Source organism: Puma concolor, chromosome B2 (assembly GCF_028749965.1).
Source record: "Puma concolor isolate L17-30 chromosome B2, mPumCon1.1.hap2, whole genome shotgun sequence".
Taxonomy (NCBI): domain Eukaryota; kingdom Metazoa; phylum Chordata; class Mammalia; order Carnivora; family Felidae; genus Puma; species Puma concolor.
Window position 1 is genome coordinate 54424042 of NC_141671.1, and position 18395 is coordinate 54442436.

An 18395-nucleotide genomic window follows, 5' to 3' on the forward strand; every position below is an offset into this window, starting at 1 on the left:
TCCAGGGCATCCCACCACCCAGTGTGATTAGGAAAGAGTTCACACAGGGGCTCAGGCAGCACCATTACTGGGACGCAGGAGTCACAGTGAGGAATGCCACCAAGTCACATGACACTTTAAGTTATGAAGTGAGAACAACTGGGATATAAGAAACTCCAAGGAAAATGTTGCCATGTTACAGGAGTTGAGGCTAAAGGCAAAGAGGAGATGTTAGATTAAGAACCTATTTGTTTCATTCAATTCAAATGTCTGATGATACATTTTTCACCTTCTTTCCCACAAATCGCTACCAAGCTACTTCTGTACTTACCAGCTTGGCCTACAACGGCACAGAAAGATTCAAATGCCCATGCTATATACCAATGTCCTCCCACCTACCTAAGGGTTTTCTTCCTGAAAACATCCATTATCGCCCAAATCACGGATATTTTCCCCCTCTGCCTCATTTTCATCATCATAAAAACATGTTACAACATGTCCCATCTCTTAGTTTTTTTTATTTTGAGAGAGAGACACAGAGACAGAGAACACTCAGGTGCATAAGTTGGGGGAGGGGCATAGAGAGAGGGAGGGAGGGAGAATCCCACAAACTGTGACATTATGACCTGAGGAGAAACCAAGAGTCGCAGGCCTAACTAAGCCACCCAGGCACCTCTCTCCCATCTTTTAAAAAAACCCTCCTTTTATCCCACATCCTAACCATGCAACTGCTCCATTCATCTGTTCCTCATTCTACCCCTCAGAAAAAGCATCTATATTCAGTCATCATTTTACTTCACACTTTCTCTTGAACCCATTTCAATCCAGTTTTTATACCCACCTTCCCTAAACCCCATTTATCAAGGGCCCCAATACCTCCATCTAGCAAATTCAATGGACTAGGCATAGAGCTCATTTTTCAAAACTTCTTAGCAACAATGACCCAACTGAGCACTCCCTTCTCAAAATGCTTTTTTCCCCTGGCTTCTGGGGATGCCACCCCCTGCTGATTCTCCTCCTACTTCATTGGTCTTTCTTTCCCAATTTCCTTGGCTGCATCTTCCTCCCCTTTTTCCTCTAAAGACAGCCCAAGGCTCAGTCCACTGCCTTCTTGTCTTCTCTAATCTGTGATTACTCTCTAAATGATCGCATCCACTCTGGTGGCTTGATATAGATAAATCTACAAACGAAGGAGTCCCAACTGTGTATTTTCATTCCCTGAACTCACATCCCTGAACTCAAGATTCCTCTAATATCCTGGCAAGCACCATGGGCATCCTAGGAGCAACAAGGCATTCTCTCCCAGGGCTGTCCAGCTCAGTAAGCTGTTCACACAAAGATCCTCGGAGTCTTCCTCGACTCTTTCTCTCATGCCTCACACCTAATTTGACAGCAATTCTGGTCAGCTTTACATTAAAAATAAATCCAGAATATGACCACTTATCTTCCCTTTCACCACATCAACCCGTCCAAGCCAGTCTTACTTCTCCCTTAGAATCTTGAAATAACCTCCCACACATCTCCTGTTTCCACTCTTGCCCTATATAATCTACTCTCCACATAATATTCATATTTATCTTTCTAAAACATAAGCCAGGTCAAGTTACTTCGTATCTCAAAATTCCCAAATGCATTGTCATCACACTTAGAATGCATCCCAGTGTGTCAGTTGAGCAGCACCACCCCAGCCACCCAGCAGCTCCTCAGCTCTCTACAGCTTTTTGTGACCATTTTGTGACCTCTTCCAACTCCCTTCTCCAACAATCTCTCTCCAGAGAGACTCACCTGTGTACCATTTTCCCACACAAAACTGGCGTATGAGACCCCAGCACATCACTACTTCTTCAAAAGTTGGCTATATTTTTGTATTGAATTTGTCAGCAAACCTCTCTCAGGAACGAACAAGCTCCTCTATCCTGATGGTTGGGATAGTGATAGTCTAACATTAGGCTGTGGTTCCTTCATTCCTTAAATATTACTGACTCACAATACACACCTTCCCATCCTTCATGCAAGAAGTTAATGTTTCATGATAAAGAGATATTTTGGATGACAATTATCTAACATTCAAAAGCAAATTCCTCATGTTTATTTGCTGTTATAAACATGTTGACAGCTGAGCTATCTGAAAATATTTGCCTAGAATGCTTTAAAGTGGATTTGCTTTGTTTCCTTAATTCAAAAATCTCCCTACAGTTCTCTTGAAACTTACAAGATACTATTTTTTTAGTCAATATATTCCAGTGCACGTATGTTCTTAGGAAAATATCACTTTTAAAAAGATCTTCAACTTGAAAACTGCCATAGACATGAAGGAAAAAGACAAAAAGATTTCTGAACCTAGCTATGCATCAATACTCACTAGACAACTTTTTAAATGTAACAAAGATGCATGCAATTTGGGGATAATGCACCTAAAAAGTGACTGGAAAGCTGATCCTATTGACCCAACCAGGCTTAATGTTCCCCTCAGCTTAACTAAACTTCAGACAGCCTTCTTCCTGACCCTAGGCTCCTGATCTTCCTCTTCTTAGAGCATTTATACTCTAGAAAATTTGTCACTTTCTCTGACCCCCTGAGTGGCAAACCTTTTCAAAATTTCTTGTCAGTTTTGCAACTAGCAACGAACGTCTTTCTCAAGGACCTAGGAGGCATCCCTTTGAAATACACTCATCAAGAAAGGGAAGTACCCGGATCTTCCAGTCTCTGAGGGAGGGTAGGACCCTAACTTTGAGAAGTGCCAATTACCAAAGACAGTTGCCCTAATCACACAGGAAAACATCTGCCAAACTCAGGATAACTCAATTCCTGCCACCCCATTGATCAACCACCTAAAGTTCTCCAGTACTTTTTCACGAGCTCAGGCCAGCACGCAAGAACCCTTCCTTTGTTTCACTGAATAAACGTCAATCTCTCTCCCTATTACAACAGTCTTGAATAAAGTCTTCCTTGCCTGTTTAACTTTACCCAGTGCAGTTTTTACTTTGACATAATCCCAGTACTGGAGATGACTAAGCTTTCAGTACTCACAGGCTTACCATCTTGACCAGATTGTCCAGGGTAGCCGGGGTTCCCAGGCTGTCCAGGTTCACCCTAGAAAGGAAAAAAATCCTCAGTACAAAATGACCAACCATAATGATGCAATCAGACGCCTTCAAGGTTCAAACCAATTCCATTATTTGTACCTCTCTGTATGTTAAAAAACAAAACAAAACAAAAAAAAAAAACATAAGTCCCAAAATAGGGTTAGAAAAATGCCATATTTTAAACACCCACTTTACCAAATAAAGGCTTTTTATTATGCAAAATTTTCAAGGATTTATTTCTGTGAGTATATCAAGTATAACAAGTGAGATACTTTTCACTAATGTAAAATGTCAATATTTATGGCAGGACATTTTTAGAATTCTTAACAAATTAAGTGTCATAGCTAATATGGTTTCAATAATAGCCATCTTTCATTTGTAAGTCTACAGTCTTTATTCTAAATGTTACACTACAGATATCAATGACCTATAATGTCATAATTCAATTCACAATTTTTTTTTTAAGTCCACAGGCTCTATGATCTTACACATGGGACTCAAGTTTAAAGCTGTATGACACTCATTTCTTTTATTCCAGTCAATGCGTCTCTTTAATAATGGTAAAATTTTTAAATCTGAATATTTACATGAAAGCATGGCCAAGCCAAATAAATCTGCCCAACCCCCACAGTCTTTAACACATTTAATACCTAGAAATGAAGAAATGACCTTTGCCTTCACAATCCAAGGATATCCAAAGAACACTATTCCCTACAATATGACAATTCACCCAGGCACATTTTATGGAACTCTAGTATGTTGCCCAATGGCATTCAGATGGTCACCACCCATAAAAAAGGGAACGTTTTAGGGGCGCCTGGGTGGCGCAGTCGGTTAAGCGTCCGACTTCAGCCAGGTCACGATCTCGCGGTCCGTGAGTTCGAGCCCCGCGTCAGGCTCTGGGCTGATGGCTCAGAGCCTGGAGCCTGTTTCCGATTCTGTGTCTCCCTCTCTCTGCCCCTCCCCCATTCATGCTCTGTCTCTCTCTGTCCCAAAAATAAATAAACGTTGAAAAAAAAAAATTTAAAAAGGGAACGTTTTTTGTGAGATAAGGGAGTTGTATAATTTAATTCTAAGAAATACTTCAAAATTAATGTATTAATCTATTACTGAGTCCATGAGATCCACATGGGGCATCTTGCTTAAAAACATATACTATCAGTAAACTCCTGCCTAGAGGTAAGACAACTGATTTCAGTTCAATTAAGAAATCATTCACACAGGACCCCAATAATTGTAAGTTAACTAAACACCAATACTAAGGGTACTTTCACAGACCCAGATCTGCTAGTCTGAAATACTACTTCAGGCTACTGGTTAGGGAGATTTGTTCCTGAAAAATGGAACAGGAAAAATGGAAAGAACTATGCGAACTCTATTAAGTGGCCAATGAAGGAGGGATGGGCTTTTCACTTAGGAGCTGCCCACGAGGCATAGCACAAGGAAAGGCTAAGAAAAATGGAAATGTCATTTTTAAAAGAGAGAAAGAGTAGCTATAAATCCAGGGAGAAAAATAATGCTGAAACATGTAATGTCTTCCTGAAGAGACAGAATTTATAATTCTAACCCAAGGACTTCCATTAAGGAGTAACACTCTGTTTCTCTAGGTAGTTAGCGTTTTCTCTTTTTTTATTTTTTTTTAATTGAGAGAGAGAAAGAGAATGAGTAGGGGAGAGAGGCAGAGGGAGAGAGAGAAATAATCTTAAACAGTCTCCATGCTCAGCATGGAGCCCTACATGGGGATCAATCCCATGACCACGAGATCATGACCTGAGCAGAAAGCAAGAATGCGACTCTTAACTGACTGAGCCACCCAGGCGCCCTGAGTTTTACTGTTCTTATTATGAGAGGATCCACCTTCATCTCTGGCCTCCCTGCCATCCTTTATCCATGTTCAGATTGCACCTGAGGTCTTTCAACACATTCCATTTTTTTTTCTCTTGGCAAGAAGTTTCCCTTCCTTATCCACTTAAGAATCAATTATTCCTCCCCTGTTCTCTCACTCTCTCTCGAAAATAAACACTAAAAAAAAATTATTTTTAAGGGGCGCCCGGGTGGTTCAGTCAGTTAAGCGTCCAACTTTGGCTCAGGTCATGATCTCACAGTTCCCAAGTTCGAGTCCCGCATCAGGCTCTGTGCTGACAGCTCAGATCCTGGAGCCTGCTTTGGATTCTGTGTCTCCCTCTCTCTCCCTCTGCCTGTCCCTTGCTCTCCTCTCTCTCTTGAAAACATTTTAAAAAAAAGAATCAATTATTCCTTTTTACTTGATGTCTTTTTCTTTTGAAATGTGATAGCAGCTCTTAACTGTTTCCTTATTCTTAAGTAGAATTCTTTCAGTTTTTCCTTGATTAGTCTGCATTTATCATTTGAATTCAGACTCTGTGCAAACTCTTCCTTTTTTGGCAGAAGAAGCAGGGGTTGAAAATGTTATCAAGTAGAGAGTCAAGAACTATTTGCCAGTTGATTTATTTTAAACTTTTTTTAAGTTTATTTATTTTTGAGAGAGAGAGAGCACAAACAAGGGAGAGGCAGAAAGAGAAGGAGAGAGAATCCCAAGCAGGCTCCGCAATGTCAGCTCAGAGCAAGAGGAGGGGCTCAAAACCATGAACTATGAGATCATGACCTGAGCCTAAATCAGACACTTAACCAACTGAGCCACCAACGTGACCCTACCAATTGACTTAAGTCAAATTTCCTGTTAATGACCCTCTTTATTTGCAGCATATTAATCATCAGCAAAATCTAGGATATTAAAAGGATCTTAGAGGGTTTATTTTTTATGACAAAGCTGAAATACAGGTTTGGGATAAGAAGAAATGAGATTTGTGGTTTAATGCTGCATAAAAGTACAAAACATACTTAACATTTTAAATAAATAAAAACTAGGTTTCAAGACAAAAAAAAAAAAATCACTCACAAGATAAATCCAATGTGACTTTGTAAGGACCATAACACTGGTGAACGGGCCCCAAGAGGGAAAATAATCTCTTTTTCAGGTTCTATTATTTCTGGCAGGTTTTACTGGCTATTTTGACTATTGCCCTACTATTTATTTGCAAAAACTCAGGAAGGGTTGGTGTTGTTTCCATAAAATTGGGAGAATAAAGTAAAACACTAATTTTGGAAAGACGACCAATCAGAATAAAAATTCAATTGTATTACTGTAATAAAAGTTGATGCTCAACCTTTGTTAATTATATGCTACACACTGCTGTAAGAGATTTACATATGTTAAATTACTTAATCCTTTTAATAATCCCATGACACAAGTAATTTCATCATTCCCATTTTTTGTATAGGACAACTGAGGCCCAGAGGGGTAGGTCACTTGCTTAAGGTCACACAGCAGTAGTGAAGATGTCACTTGAACTCAGCCAATGCAGGCCCAGAGTCCATGCTCCTAAACACCACTGTCCCTGCCCACATTAAAACGCATACACTGATTAGAACCAGACCTGGGGACTGTTAAGAAACTTAACATGGAAAACAATTTCCAAATACATTACATGAGACGTAGGGCCTATTGTACAACTGTGACTAAATTCCCAATCCAGTTTCTTCTAATTTAGTTGAAACATTTGCACATTTTGAATTTTAGAAACTATGTGTTCAGCTGAAAAGCAATACTTACTTATGTTGAACTGAACTCGTGCCACAGGATTTTTGAGTTGTTGACAGGAGTGGAAATGTCATGGACTAAGCTAAAACATCTCTGCATCTGGCCTCTCAAGTCGTGTAAATATGAATAATTAAAGTAAGGAACAGTTGTGCTTGCAGAAGCAAGCTAATAGTTTAAGTTGCTCATCTGAAACAAAGGTCTTTGGAGCCCTTCACCTAGGCCCACATCCCAGGTATTCAAGCCCTTTTCTCAAAAATCCTTGTGCCTTCATGCTCCCCTGAAGACTTGCAGGAGTCCTGACCTACGACCTATTCCCTCCTCCCAAACCAACCTCTTCCCTCCCTCAAAACTCAAACACCCACTCACAGGCTAGAAGGAATCCACTTAGTCTGGGGAAATCTACATAAAAATGTGAATGCCCGGTGGCCCCTGAAATTTTCCAAAGGCTTTTGTATTTTAAACAGAGGATACTTTGATAGCTCAAAGAAATCCCTAATCAGTGGACTGATGAGGGTGAAACAAAGGAAGTCAATAGAGATAGATACAGCTGGAGAGGGGGAGGCAGTAATTTCAGAGGAAAGGATTAGTAAGAAATTGCTCCTTCCTAAAAAGAGGACAAAACGCCTTCTTTCCACTTCTGAACTAATAGCTCTAATATCAAGGTTAGATCAAATGTGGGAGTCTGCCCCCACAAACGTTCCTATGACTACTCAAGTGGAGAGAGAACCTGCCAATCACAAAGGTCTTTTGAAAGGGGGTGTTTGTAAATTGGGGATTGCCTGGATCTCCCATAGCACAACAAAGGCATTCCATCCCACACAAGTCAACTGGGAAGAGGGGTGAATCTTATTTGTTCAATGATTTCATAATTCATTAAATTAAAAAACTACCATCATTAAGCACTGTTAGACACTGGAATTTCAAAGGAGAATTTAGTTTTTATTAAATGTAAAGTGCTTGCGTAGAAAAATTATTCCAACAGGTTTATTGGATCCTCCCTATATTTGACATTAAGAATGCAAAATGAATTCGCTTTTCTTTAAGGAACTCGCAATCCAGTAACAGACATATATTTCTAACCTTTTTATAGAGTTATAATGCCATGGTAAGTCTAAGTACAGGCTACCACAGTTAATTTGACCTAGTTTTCCAATAGGGTTGTCCTATCTTTTGGAAACTCAGAGAATTCTAAACAGATGACTTTCTTTATCCTAGAAGAAGCATTTACCCACCTACCCACACAAGAATTTCACCTCAGTTTCAGTCTCAGGACTCAACTATCAGCTCCCAGAAATCTATTTCTGGTTAGCAGGAATACTAGATCTGTTTTTCACAGGTAACTCTATTTGATGGTTATCTACAAAACTTTCCAGAGAGCATCTAACAAAAATGCCCATTAAGTCTCAGTTCAATCTATAAGTAAAAACACTTCATCTGGTTTAGTTCCAGTTGTGCTGGTCTAATTAAAACCCTATTAATTCCCCAAGCCAGAAATTCTCTAAAGGAAATACAACTCAGAGTGTTGCTAGGGATTCTGTTTTTCACATGCAGGTCCCTGATGTGGGCTAGGAACCACCTCCAGGGGAAAGAGCCCTAAAAGGGTGGAAGAGTACGTGTGTGTTCCTGTTCTCCTGCCAGATTTTCTGAAGAAAATGGAAAGCAGACCGAGAAGGCACGCCAACTTGAAGACTGGTGGAAAACTGCCATTTCGCCTAAAGTAGTAGGTGGCAATAGTGTGAGATTATGACTAAGAAAATGAACACGAGGAACACATGGAACTTGGAAACACTGGATGTCAGAGGCTTTACCAGATAAGACAAAGGGTGCTCTGGAACTTTGCTGTAGAAACACATGTGAATAAAAACTGATGTCACTTCAAGACACCTAACAGATCACTAATAAAGATTCAGAAAGCATCAGAGGCATCTGATGTCTCCCCAAAAGAAGACAAACCTTAAGATACCCTAGGGGTGGCCAGAACCTCCCTGGGAGTCAGGAAAGCACCCTGGGCATTGACAGGTCAGACATAATGGGACTCTCATTTCCATATTATATATCTTACAGATCAAATAATTCTTATGTATAATATTTCAAATTGAATTTATATATATGTGTATGTATATATGTATACATATATGCATGTATGTATATATGTATGTGTGTATATGTATGTATATATGTATACATATATGTATATATGTATGTATATATGTATACATGTATGTATATATGTATGTATATGCATATACATATACATATAAGCCCTGTGTGGGGCTCTGCACCGACAGCACAAAGCCAGCTTGGGATTCTCTCTCTCTGCCCTTCCCCACTCATTCACCCCCCCAAAATAAATAAATAAACTTTAAAAGGAAGAACACTTAGATTAACTTACCTAAATGCCATTTAAAAATACTTTATAATAATAAATTGATTATAATATACTGAAGTCAAATTCCAAACCAAATAGATTTTCTTTAAATAAAATAATGAATGTGTACTTTTATTTGTTAAGTTATATTTGTTTCTTGATTTTAATGCTAGACCTGGAGTGTGTCATGAACTATCACATAAAAATGGACAGGAGAAACATGCATAAAAGATAGGAAGAATTAAATCAGATGAGCAGTTTAAAATCTAAAATTTTCAGTGATGGTGACTAAAACACTTAAGGAAATTCCATCGAAATGAACATCATAATTCATATTTATTGCTTGGTCACCTCAGGCAATAAATGATCAATACACAAAACACTCTTTTTGGCTAGGGAGTCATACCTGCTTCCAAGTTACACATCATTTTTATTTAAGTGATACTGTAAAATACTATTAAATGAATAAGATTCACATAGAGTAGACAAACCACTTAACGTCTCCGTATCAGGCTGGGTCTAAGTGATGCCACAGTAAGTATTAACTTACACTTTATCATTCATATTTAATAGCATAGAAACATGTTCAAAATATTTAGTTATATAAAAAGTAACTAGTTGAGAAATAGTATGCACATCATGGCTCCAATCACATAAAAATGTGTAATACACAAATAAATATGTAAATGTTTATATACACATACACACAATTAACATATATACATACACAAATCAATATATGCAACTGGAAGATGTGCATATATGAGTATCACTAATAGACCTACTCCCCCAAAGTGATTATCACATAATTAAGTAAAATTAATAAATCTCTATATGCCTGTTTTTTAGAATTAGACATCAAACATAATGTTGAAGTCAATATTAATATTTCTACTTCATTTTTCTATCTGAAAGTCATTTCTTTTTATTTTTTAAAAAAAGTTTTCTAATGTTTATTTTTGAGAGAGACACAGAGGGAAAACGTGTGAGTGGGGGAGGGGCAGAAAGAAAGAGAAAGAGAGAGAGAGAGAGAGAGAGAGAGAGAGAGAGAGAGAGAGAATCTGAAGCAAGCTCCAGGCTCTGAGCTGTCAGCACAGAGCCTGATGCGGGGCTTGAACTCACAAACCGTGAGATCTTGACCTGAGCTGAGGTTGGAGATTTAACCAACTGAGCCACTCAGGCACCCCCTATCTGGAAATCATTTTGACAAACTGAGAATTTCCAACACATCTCAACAAATGTCCTTTCTTCATTTTTTATTAGATTGTAAGGAGGTATGGTTCTTGGTATCTGGCAGCAGTCTTTGAGGGTGGTGGGAGGGAACCAGATACACCAGCAAACAAACTAATAAAGTTCCCTCACTTTACTGTGGGCCAGGGGAATCAGTTCTAGGTTCAAAGGCACTTACAGATTAGGATATGCTTTTTTAAAAAAATCACTAAAATTCAGGTTTTAAACTGTTCTAAGACACTAGGTAGAAATTTCAATAAAGGGTCAGCGGTGCCTAGGAATTTTACGCATTTGCTCAGCTCGTTTGTTTGTGGGTTTTAACAAGAAAAGCATATTAGGCAGTACTCACTTTGGGGCCTTGCAGTCCTGGCTTTCCAGGAGGACAAACACAGGGAGCTGGAGTAGAGCCTACATCACTGGGACCATTGAGGCACTGCAAAGACAGAAATGGAAATAAACAACAAATGTGGGAAGACACATACATATGCATGTGTACACAGGTATGTGTATGCACCTGCATGTCTGTGCGAAATGGTAAAGGTATCTCACACTGACTTTCCAATTTTATTCAGACCAATCCAATACGAAATTCTGAATCACAAAAAGCTATGAAAACGAAATACACTCCAATGACATAAAAAATGAGTTCTATTTGTCTAATATACTCACAGTTGATGGAAGCAAGCTAAACAGTCCCACAGTACAAATACTACCTTAAGGAGAATAATAGTTTCCAGGCCTACCTCACCATTCTGAAAGAAAAGGAAGAACAAATGGGTTTTAAAAGATGCTTTTAATTTTTTCTAAATTTTCTTCCTAATTTACAGATATTTCATTGTCCAGGTTCCAGATACATGAAGTATTGGAACCGGCAAGAGTTAAAACATTTGCTTGCAACTATCCTTAAAAAAAGTACCTATTTGTACATGTTATGACAACATTTGCAGTAGGATAAAGTAAGGAAATGAACAACAATGACGAGTGAAAGGAGTAAACGAAAATGCCAAAGCAGCTTGGTATAATGGCCACTCAGGAGCAAAAGTACCTCGGTGAGATTTATATGCCCCCTCGAACTTTCTGGAAGTCATTTAAGAACCAGAGGAAAAAGCCAAAACACATCTGAGAAAGTCACAAATTCCACGCATTAAATTTTATGCCTTTTACTTTAGGAGAACTTCTCACTCAACAATCTGTTTCTCAGTGAATAACACATGATTTTAAATAGGTTAATAACCTTTCCAAACAATAATAAATTCAATCAGAAGATAAGAAAGTGGGAATAAGATGCAAAAGGCAAACAAGCCTCATGAACTCACACCTCAGAGGAAGGGAAGAGACATAAAAACACAAAACAGTGGCTGTGAGGACTGAGAATCCACCATTTAATCCTGGGCTTTCATGATGTGGGAGGGTAATGGTAATGGCCATCACATCGATGAAGAAATATCAACAAATATCAACAAATAAGTATATAAGATGGACTCTCAAATGCAATCACTTATTAGTACTTTTAGGAGAGATTAGAGATTCATATTCTAAGCTATAAATATCTAAAATAAAAGTTACGGTGTTTAAACAACTACCTATCTAAAAGACCAAGAATGAATTATTTCTAAAAGGTTCCATGTTGGATTTTATTATAGATCCTTCATAGCACTGCTCCACATCCTCAAGTTTTCAGAACATGTGGATTTGCAGATTCAGTTTGATAGGAAAAAAGGAGATTATGACAGTATGACTTTACAAACTAAAAGAACTATATAGCATGAGCTCAAATGTCACTGGAAACTTTTACAATATTCTGCCTTATTTGCATTACAAATATATATATGCGTGTGTGTGTATATATATATATATATATGTATACATATACACATATACACATATATATAGGTCCAAGGAGAGAGGGATTGATTACACACACACATACTAGGAGCAGACATACATAATCAGACTAATATTTTAGCTTATAATTATTTCCTCCTAACACATTAATGAATATAGCTACATAAATAGAAAGTGGCTTATAACCTAGAAACAAGAAAATCTTACTTAGGTGACAACAACAAAAAGAAACCTATATATTCCTTATGGTTTGAGAAAACGTGCTGATGAACAGGAAAATGAATCACTTCCTAGTCTTCAGAATTGTGCTGTGTGGGGTATTCTGTCCACACATTTAATGAAATAGAGAAATGTATTTATACTCTACATATTCAGACAAAGAATCCTATGTTTTTCTAGAGCAGGCCCAGCCCTGCTTCACTTGAGTACTGGAAATACCACACGCTGAGATGTGTAAAAAATACTTCCTTGTGCTCTTCCATTCCTATGTGTACAGAGATACATTATAATTTTATTTCAATTATGAAATATGTTTTAATCAATGTAACTTTATTTGCACTGACAATTAACAAACAAATTAACGCCGTATATTTAATTAAGGCTCACACATTATCTGTCATTTGTTTATTGCTCTGAAAGTACTGAAGCAGCACTCGGGGGAAAACAATCCATCCTACTCACAAATCCAGGAATCTCGCATGCCGTCTCTCTGTTGTTCTGTTCTGGGTCACAGTAGATTCGTAACTTCTGGACATCAAACTAGGAACAAAACCCACTCAAGTTAAAATTGAGGCACAAGCTAATAGCTTAATAAAAGCAACCCAAATACATTAGCTGTTATGTAAGGTTTAGCACTCAGCTAAAACATAAAAACACTAAATCTGAATACCCAGGATACAGTTTAAAGATGTGATGCAACATAATTCATAAAGAAAACTCTAGCACTAAAAACAAATCTCTGATGTCCTTCAGGAACCAGTGAAGCTTTTATTATTATCTCTGTATTAAGAGCTAGTCTAGAGAGCATTTCCTAGGACACTTAAAAGCTTTCCCAGGCTTTCTGTGTTTATCCTAGATCTCTGCAACATTTCTGATTACAATAGAGTCAGCTTAAGAAGTCATCTTTCGTTTCAGACACTTAGTTGATGGCATGGAGTGTTATGTGATGAGTAGGCCAAACACCTGTTTCTATTTAAACACTTACTACAATTTGACATGTAACATTAATACGGAGAGACCATGTGCATAATTTGGATGTGACAGTCTTCCCTTAATAGAAACACAGTGGGAAAAACACACCTTTTCAAACAAAGCATTTTTCAAGAAATGGCTATCTTTTTATACACACACTTCTCAAACCACAGATAGATACTCCAGCTTCAAAAATATTTCAAAAATATCAAAAGTTAGTTTTAAGAAGAAAGAACACCAAGATGCATTCATCTTATTGTATCTTCACAGCTGCAAACAAATTTTATAGCCCCTACTCACAGCTCCAATCTTACATTTTCTTTTCCAAATTCGTTATCTCCTGGGAAATATGAAATTAATGTTTCCTAAGAATGTAGAATTCTACCCTTAACCCAGGGGAACATTTTTCTAAGAATTCCTATAAAATCTATTAAGTCTAACTTTGCATTTTAATACACACTCAAAAACAAAATCCCACTAATAAACTGAATACATTTTAAGTGTCTTAAAGGAATTAATAATTAAGTCAAATGCAGTTAAATGTCATAAATACTACCACAAAGGACAGCAAGAGCTCCACTTTATACAGTGCAAAAAGCAAATCATTGTTCATCTACCTGAACGGTTTCTTCTTTCCCAGAATACTTTCCAATTTGAGTTTGCCCGCTGATGAAGATCCCTAAAACTGGATGTAAGGGCTTGTTTTCAATCTGTTGATCATCGATATACAGAGTTACATCTTGTTCTGTTACTAAGAGACGAATTTGATGCCAGCCTTCATCAAATAATGTCTATAGGAAGAAAGTATGGAACATTCATGAACAAAATGCTAACCATCTTTCATTTTCTTTGTTCCCATTCCTTCGCTGCCAACCATAAATCCATACCACACAGACGGTCTGTACCATATACTAATTCACCTTGACCCAAGCGGGACCTTAAAAGCTACTAATTAATTAATCCCCATTTTCCATTACATATTCATTACATATTAGTAGATGTATCAATTTCCTGAAGCAATTCCTTCCAGGTCACAAAAAAAGTTCCTTATGTCTGAATCCAAATGGCTTCTCCCATTCTTCATCCTATTTACTTCATTGCAACTTTGCACCCTTAACGAGTCCATCTTCCTTGATATCCTCATTCAACTTCCATGATTCAAACCATCTTGATCATCTTCGTTTCTTTTTCTCCCTTTGCTTATTCTGTTTCTTCAAAGGCTCCTCTTCCTCACCTGCCCTTTGATGAGGTCATTCTCCACAGGTTTGTCATTGACCTTTTTCATTCTCCCCTTTGATTATCTTACCCACTTCTACAGGACAATTATTACTTTGATGGAATAACTCCCATATCTACATCAACAGCCTGGACCTCATTCCTACATATGGGACCTACAATTCTAATACTGGCTAGTATAATTTTACCAGGATATTTCACAATCAGACTGAGAGAATGTGTAAGCAAAATGAACTTGAACTATCCCCAAAACTTTCTTCCTTTCAGTTTCCCTCAGATAATAATATCTTCAGTTTCTAAACTGCAACAAGTGTCTTTACCTCTTGCCCTCCCCTCAGTTCTAATAATAACCAGACGCAAAGTTCTACCAAATATGTCTTTTGACTCAAATTCACTTCTCCCTTTCCATTCTCATTACCATCATTTAGGTTCATGGATATCTTGCTTTATCTAAATAATTTTCAAACACATCTCTAATCCTGCTCTCTCTAGGCCATTCTTCATACCTCTACTACCATTAATCTCTCTCACTAGAATTTCATCAAGAGAAGATACCACATCTTATTAATTTCCGGATTCCCAGGACCTATGCCAATTCCAGGAAAGAAATGCAAGTATTCTTTGGGAAAGCAAAAGGAGGAGAGCGAGCTGCTTTGACTAGGGCACACCTATTAAAGACTTTTAGATGGAATCCTGTCATCCACTGAATGAAGTCTAAAACCCTGTGTATGGTTTCCAGGTCCCCATAAATTGAGTTCACACCTTGTTAGTTCTTTCTTTCATGTATCTTATACTCCAAATGCAGGGGTCACCACTTTCTACCCTTTAAATAAAAACCCTGCATTTTATTATACATGATTACTCAATACTGAATCACTGACTTACATATCCTTAGCTCTCTTCATCAAAATCCTATTCGTTCTTCAAAGTCCCATCCAAAAAGCAGCTCATTAATAAGTCTTGTCCACATTTTGTATTAGAATCTACCTTTCCCTCTACACTCCACTAATACTTAGTACTCCTATTAGATATCAGAGACCTTCAATCTTCCATTATATATAAGTTCCTTCGAGGTATGAAATAGGCCTTATTCATTTGTGATTTCTTACAGAACCTAGCAATTTGCCTTTAATAAAAATAAAGTTTTTAAAAATTTAATCTGCTTACCATATGAAATTGCACAGATGCATAATTTCATATACAAACTTGTACACTTCCTAAATTATACAATATAGTGTTAGACTACCATAATTATAATAATGACCAAAACATAACTGTTTTTATCACTACATCTGTATTCCGAACATATTTGACTTGGAAAATAAACTTTTATTTTTAGTTTATCAATTTTATTAAATACAGCTTCCTTCTGGGGAAACAAAATGTCCTCCCAATAATTGTGAATTCTTTACCCATTATCTACCTGTATTTGATGTTCTAACAAATGTCTTGATCTCAGCATTTTGTAGGACATGGTAATGTAAGAACAACCAACCAGACTTTGAAACCTTCAATTCCTGATGTCACCACTTACTAGCTGTGTTATTTTGAGGTGGGGTTTAATATCCCTGCATTTTTTTTTTTCTGTCTGTACAATGAGAGCAATACCTTCTTCCTTGGGTGGATATTATAATTACGCGTTCAGGGCATCTAGTAGTAGGCACTCAAAAAATGTGAATTAGCCCCACTCCTTAATCCCATTTAAGAAATAATTTGCCTTCAGGGCACCTGGGTGGCTCAGTAGGTTGAGAGTCCAACCTCGGCTCAAGTCATGATCTCACTCCTCATGAGTTCCAGTCCTGATGTCTCACAGCTCAGAGCCCTAGAGCCTGCTTTGGATTCTGTCTCCATCTCTCTGCCCCTTCCCTGCTCACACTCTGTCTCTCTCTCTCTCTCTCTCTCTCTCTCTCTCTCTCTCAAATATAAATAAATATTGAAAAATTTAAAAAAAAGAAACAAATTTCCTTCATCTGTTGCTTTTATTCAGTAAAGCAACATTAAATTATGAAGTCAGTATCTTTTCAGCCGTGTTAAAATTATGGCTCCCTTCCTCCAAACACATACAAACCTGCTAATACCACCATGAATACCACCATACTCATACCCAGGCATATTTACCTTAACTTGGGAGTCAGCAAAGGTGACCACCTGTGAGCCATTAATTATGCTGGTTGTTGTAAACAGTAATGTTTTATCCACACCATTTAAGGTAACTGCTATTTGTGGCCTTCCGTCAATGGTTAAAATTCTCCATAAATCCCACATTTTCTTGACCTTAAATCTCTGAGTGGAGACAAATACATATGATGGAGGAAGACCTTCTGGGAAAACATTGCTAGAAAAGGAAGAATATGCATAAGCTTAAAGAATTCTCAACATATCTACAGACATACCAAAAAAAAAAAAAAAAAAGTCAGATCAACACATAATGTCATAATGTTTACCTTGTGAATTCTGATAAGTCAACTTTAGATGTTACTTCATATCCTTTTATCTTTGTTGGTGAAAGAGGGATTCTTTTCTTAACCTTTTTCTTTACTCCCAAGCCTAAAAGAATATCAAACCCTTTCTCATCGCGAGCTGCCACTGGAATTCGTGTTGGACAAACAGATTCTACAAATCCAAAGCAAAAGCAGTAAACGTTAATTAGTCACAGATTACTTCGACAAAGAAAAAATGTCAAAGGAGAAATATTAGAGAAAATAATAAAATCTGCATATGCACACAAATGGATGTAAATGCATTGTCTGAAAAAATATGCAGGAGTGATTTTGGCATTTGAAGTGTCAAAAGTCTTTTTCCCCCTAAAAAGGGATAAAAGTAAAACAGAAATACAAAAGAAACACTTGCTAATGTACTGTTTTAAGAACAACACCATGTTGATGTTTTTACTTCACTATTTTGAACACGAAGCAACCTGATACCAGTGGGGTAGGAGAAGACTGGAATGGCATTCACGATTCTCATCCAGTATTTGGTGTTAATTTGTCACAGGACCTTGCAGAATTCTAAATTTCTTGGATCTAGGAGATGAACTCTAAGATTCCATTCTTGCATTCACAGCATTTGAGGGGTAAAAAAAAGTAGGTGTCGTTCTTGATATTCTTTCCAGTTTAAGCAGTTAATAATTCCACAGTTCAAAGCACATTGTTTCTATTACTCTGGAAAAAACTGTGGGTCTTTTCTGTTCATGAAAGTACTCAAAATGAGGCTATTATCTCACCTATTATTAACTATATTATTACATTAATCATATTTATAAAGACTATTTCCTTAAGAAAAATCATTAAGATTTCTATTATACAATTGTCTATATGTTATAAAAAATATGGCATGCTTTTTGCTGAGAAACCAGCACCTAAAATTACGTGGAAAATTTTACATGGTTGAATGCAATTAAGCTGTTCTGTAGATATGTTGCAGTATTTTCAGATTCTTCCAAAGTCCTCATATAACATACATATTGAGCATGACTGCTTACATTTTATAGAGCAGCTAACAAAATAAAACAAGAACTCCACTAAACATACTTTAAAACAATCATTCTTACACAACATTAAGAAGAGGGAAAAGTATCATATTTACAATACAATAAAAAGTAATGAGATGGATTTTATGAGCCTAACACATACAGTCATAACTTACACCATAGAATACTGGAAATAAAATAAAGGTTTGATAGAAATAAAATAAAAAGTATTCCTGGAAAAGGAGGGACATTTTTCTCTTTGGGTCTTAAGTTTTGAAGTGACCCAATGAATTACAACCTTCTTTCTCTGGCAAGCTTGGAGCTAACTTATGGGGAGATACAGGAATGAGGCAAACACGTTGATCCAGTGAG

The 18395-nt window shown here is 37.2% G+C and overlaps 1 protein-coding gene across 4 annotated transcripts in view; it reads right to left on the bottom strand.

Moving 5' to 3' along the window:
* Positions 1 to 18395, bottom strand: part of COL21A1 (collagen type XXI alpha 1 chain) — a 210861-nt gene that overhangs the window by 88778 nt on the left and 103688 nt on the right. For all 4 annotated transcript variants that reach the window (XM_086707105.1, XM_086707102.1, XM_086707101.1 and 1 more), the window contains 6 exons: positions 16999 to 17167; positions 16673 to 16889; positions 13936 to 14109; positions 12809 to 12886; positions 10632 to 10715; positions 3010 to 3072 (listed from right to left, as the gene is read on the bottom strand). In XM_086707105.1, coding sequence (XP_086563231.1) covers positions 3010 to 3072; positions 10632 to 10715; positions 12809 to 12886; positions 13936 to 14109; positions 16673 to 16889; positions 16999 to 17167 — 785 coding nt within the window. The remainder of the gene's footprint in view (positions 1 to 3009; positions 3073 to 10631; positions 10716 to 12808; positions 12887 to 13935; positions 14110 to 16672; positions 16890 to 16998; positions 17168 to 18395) is intronic.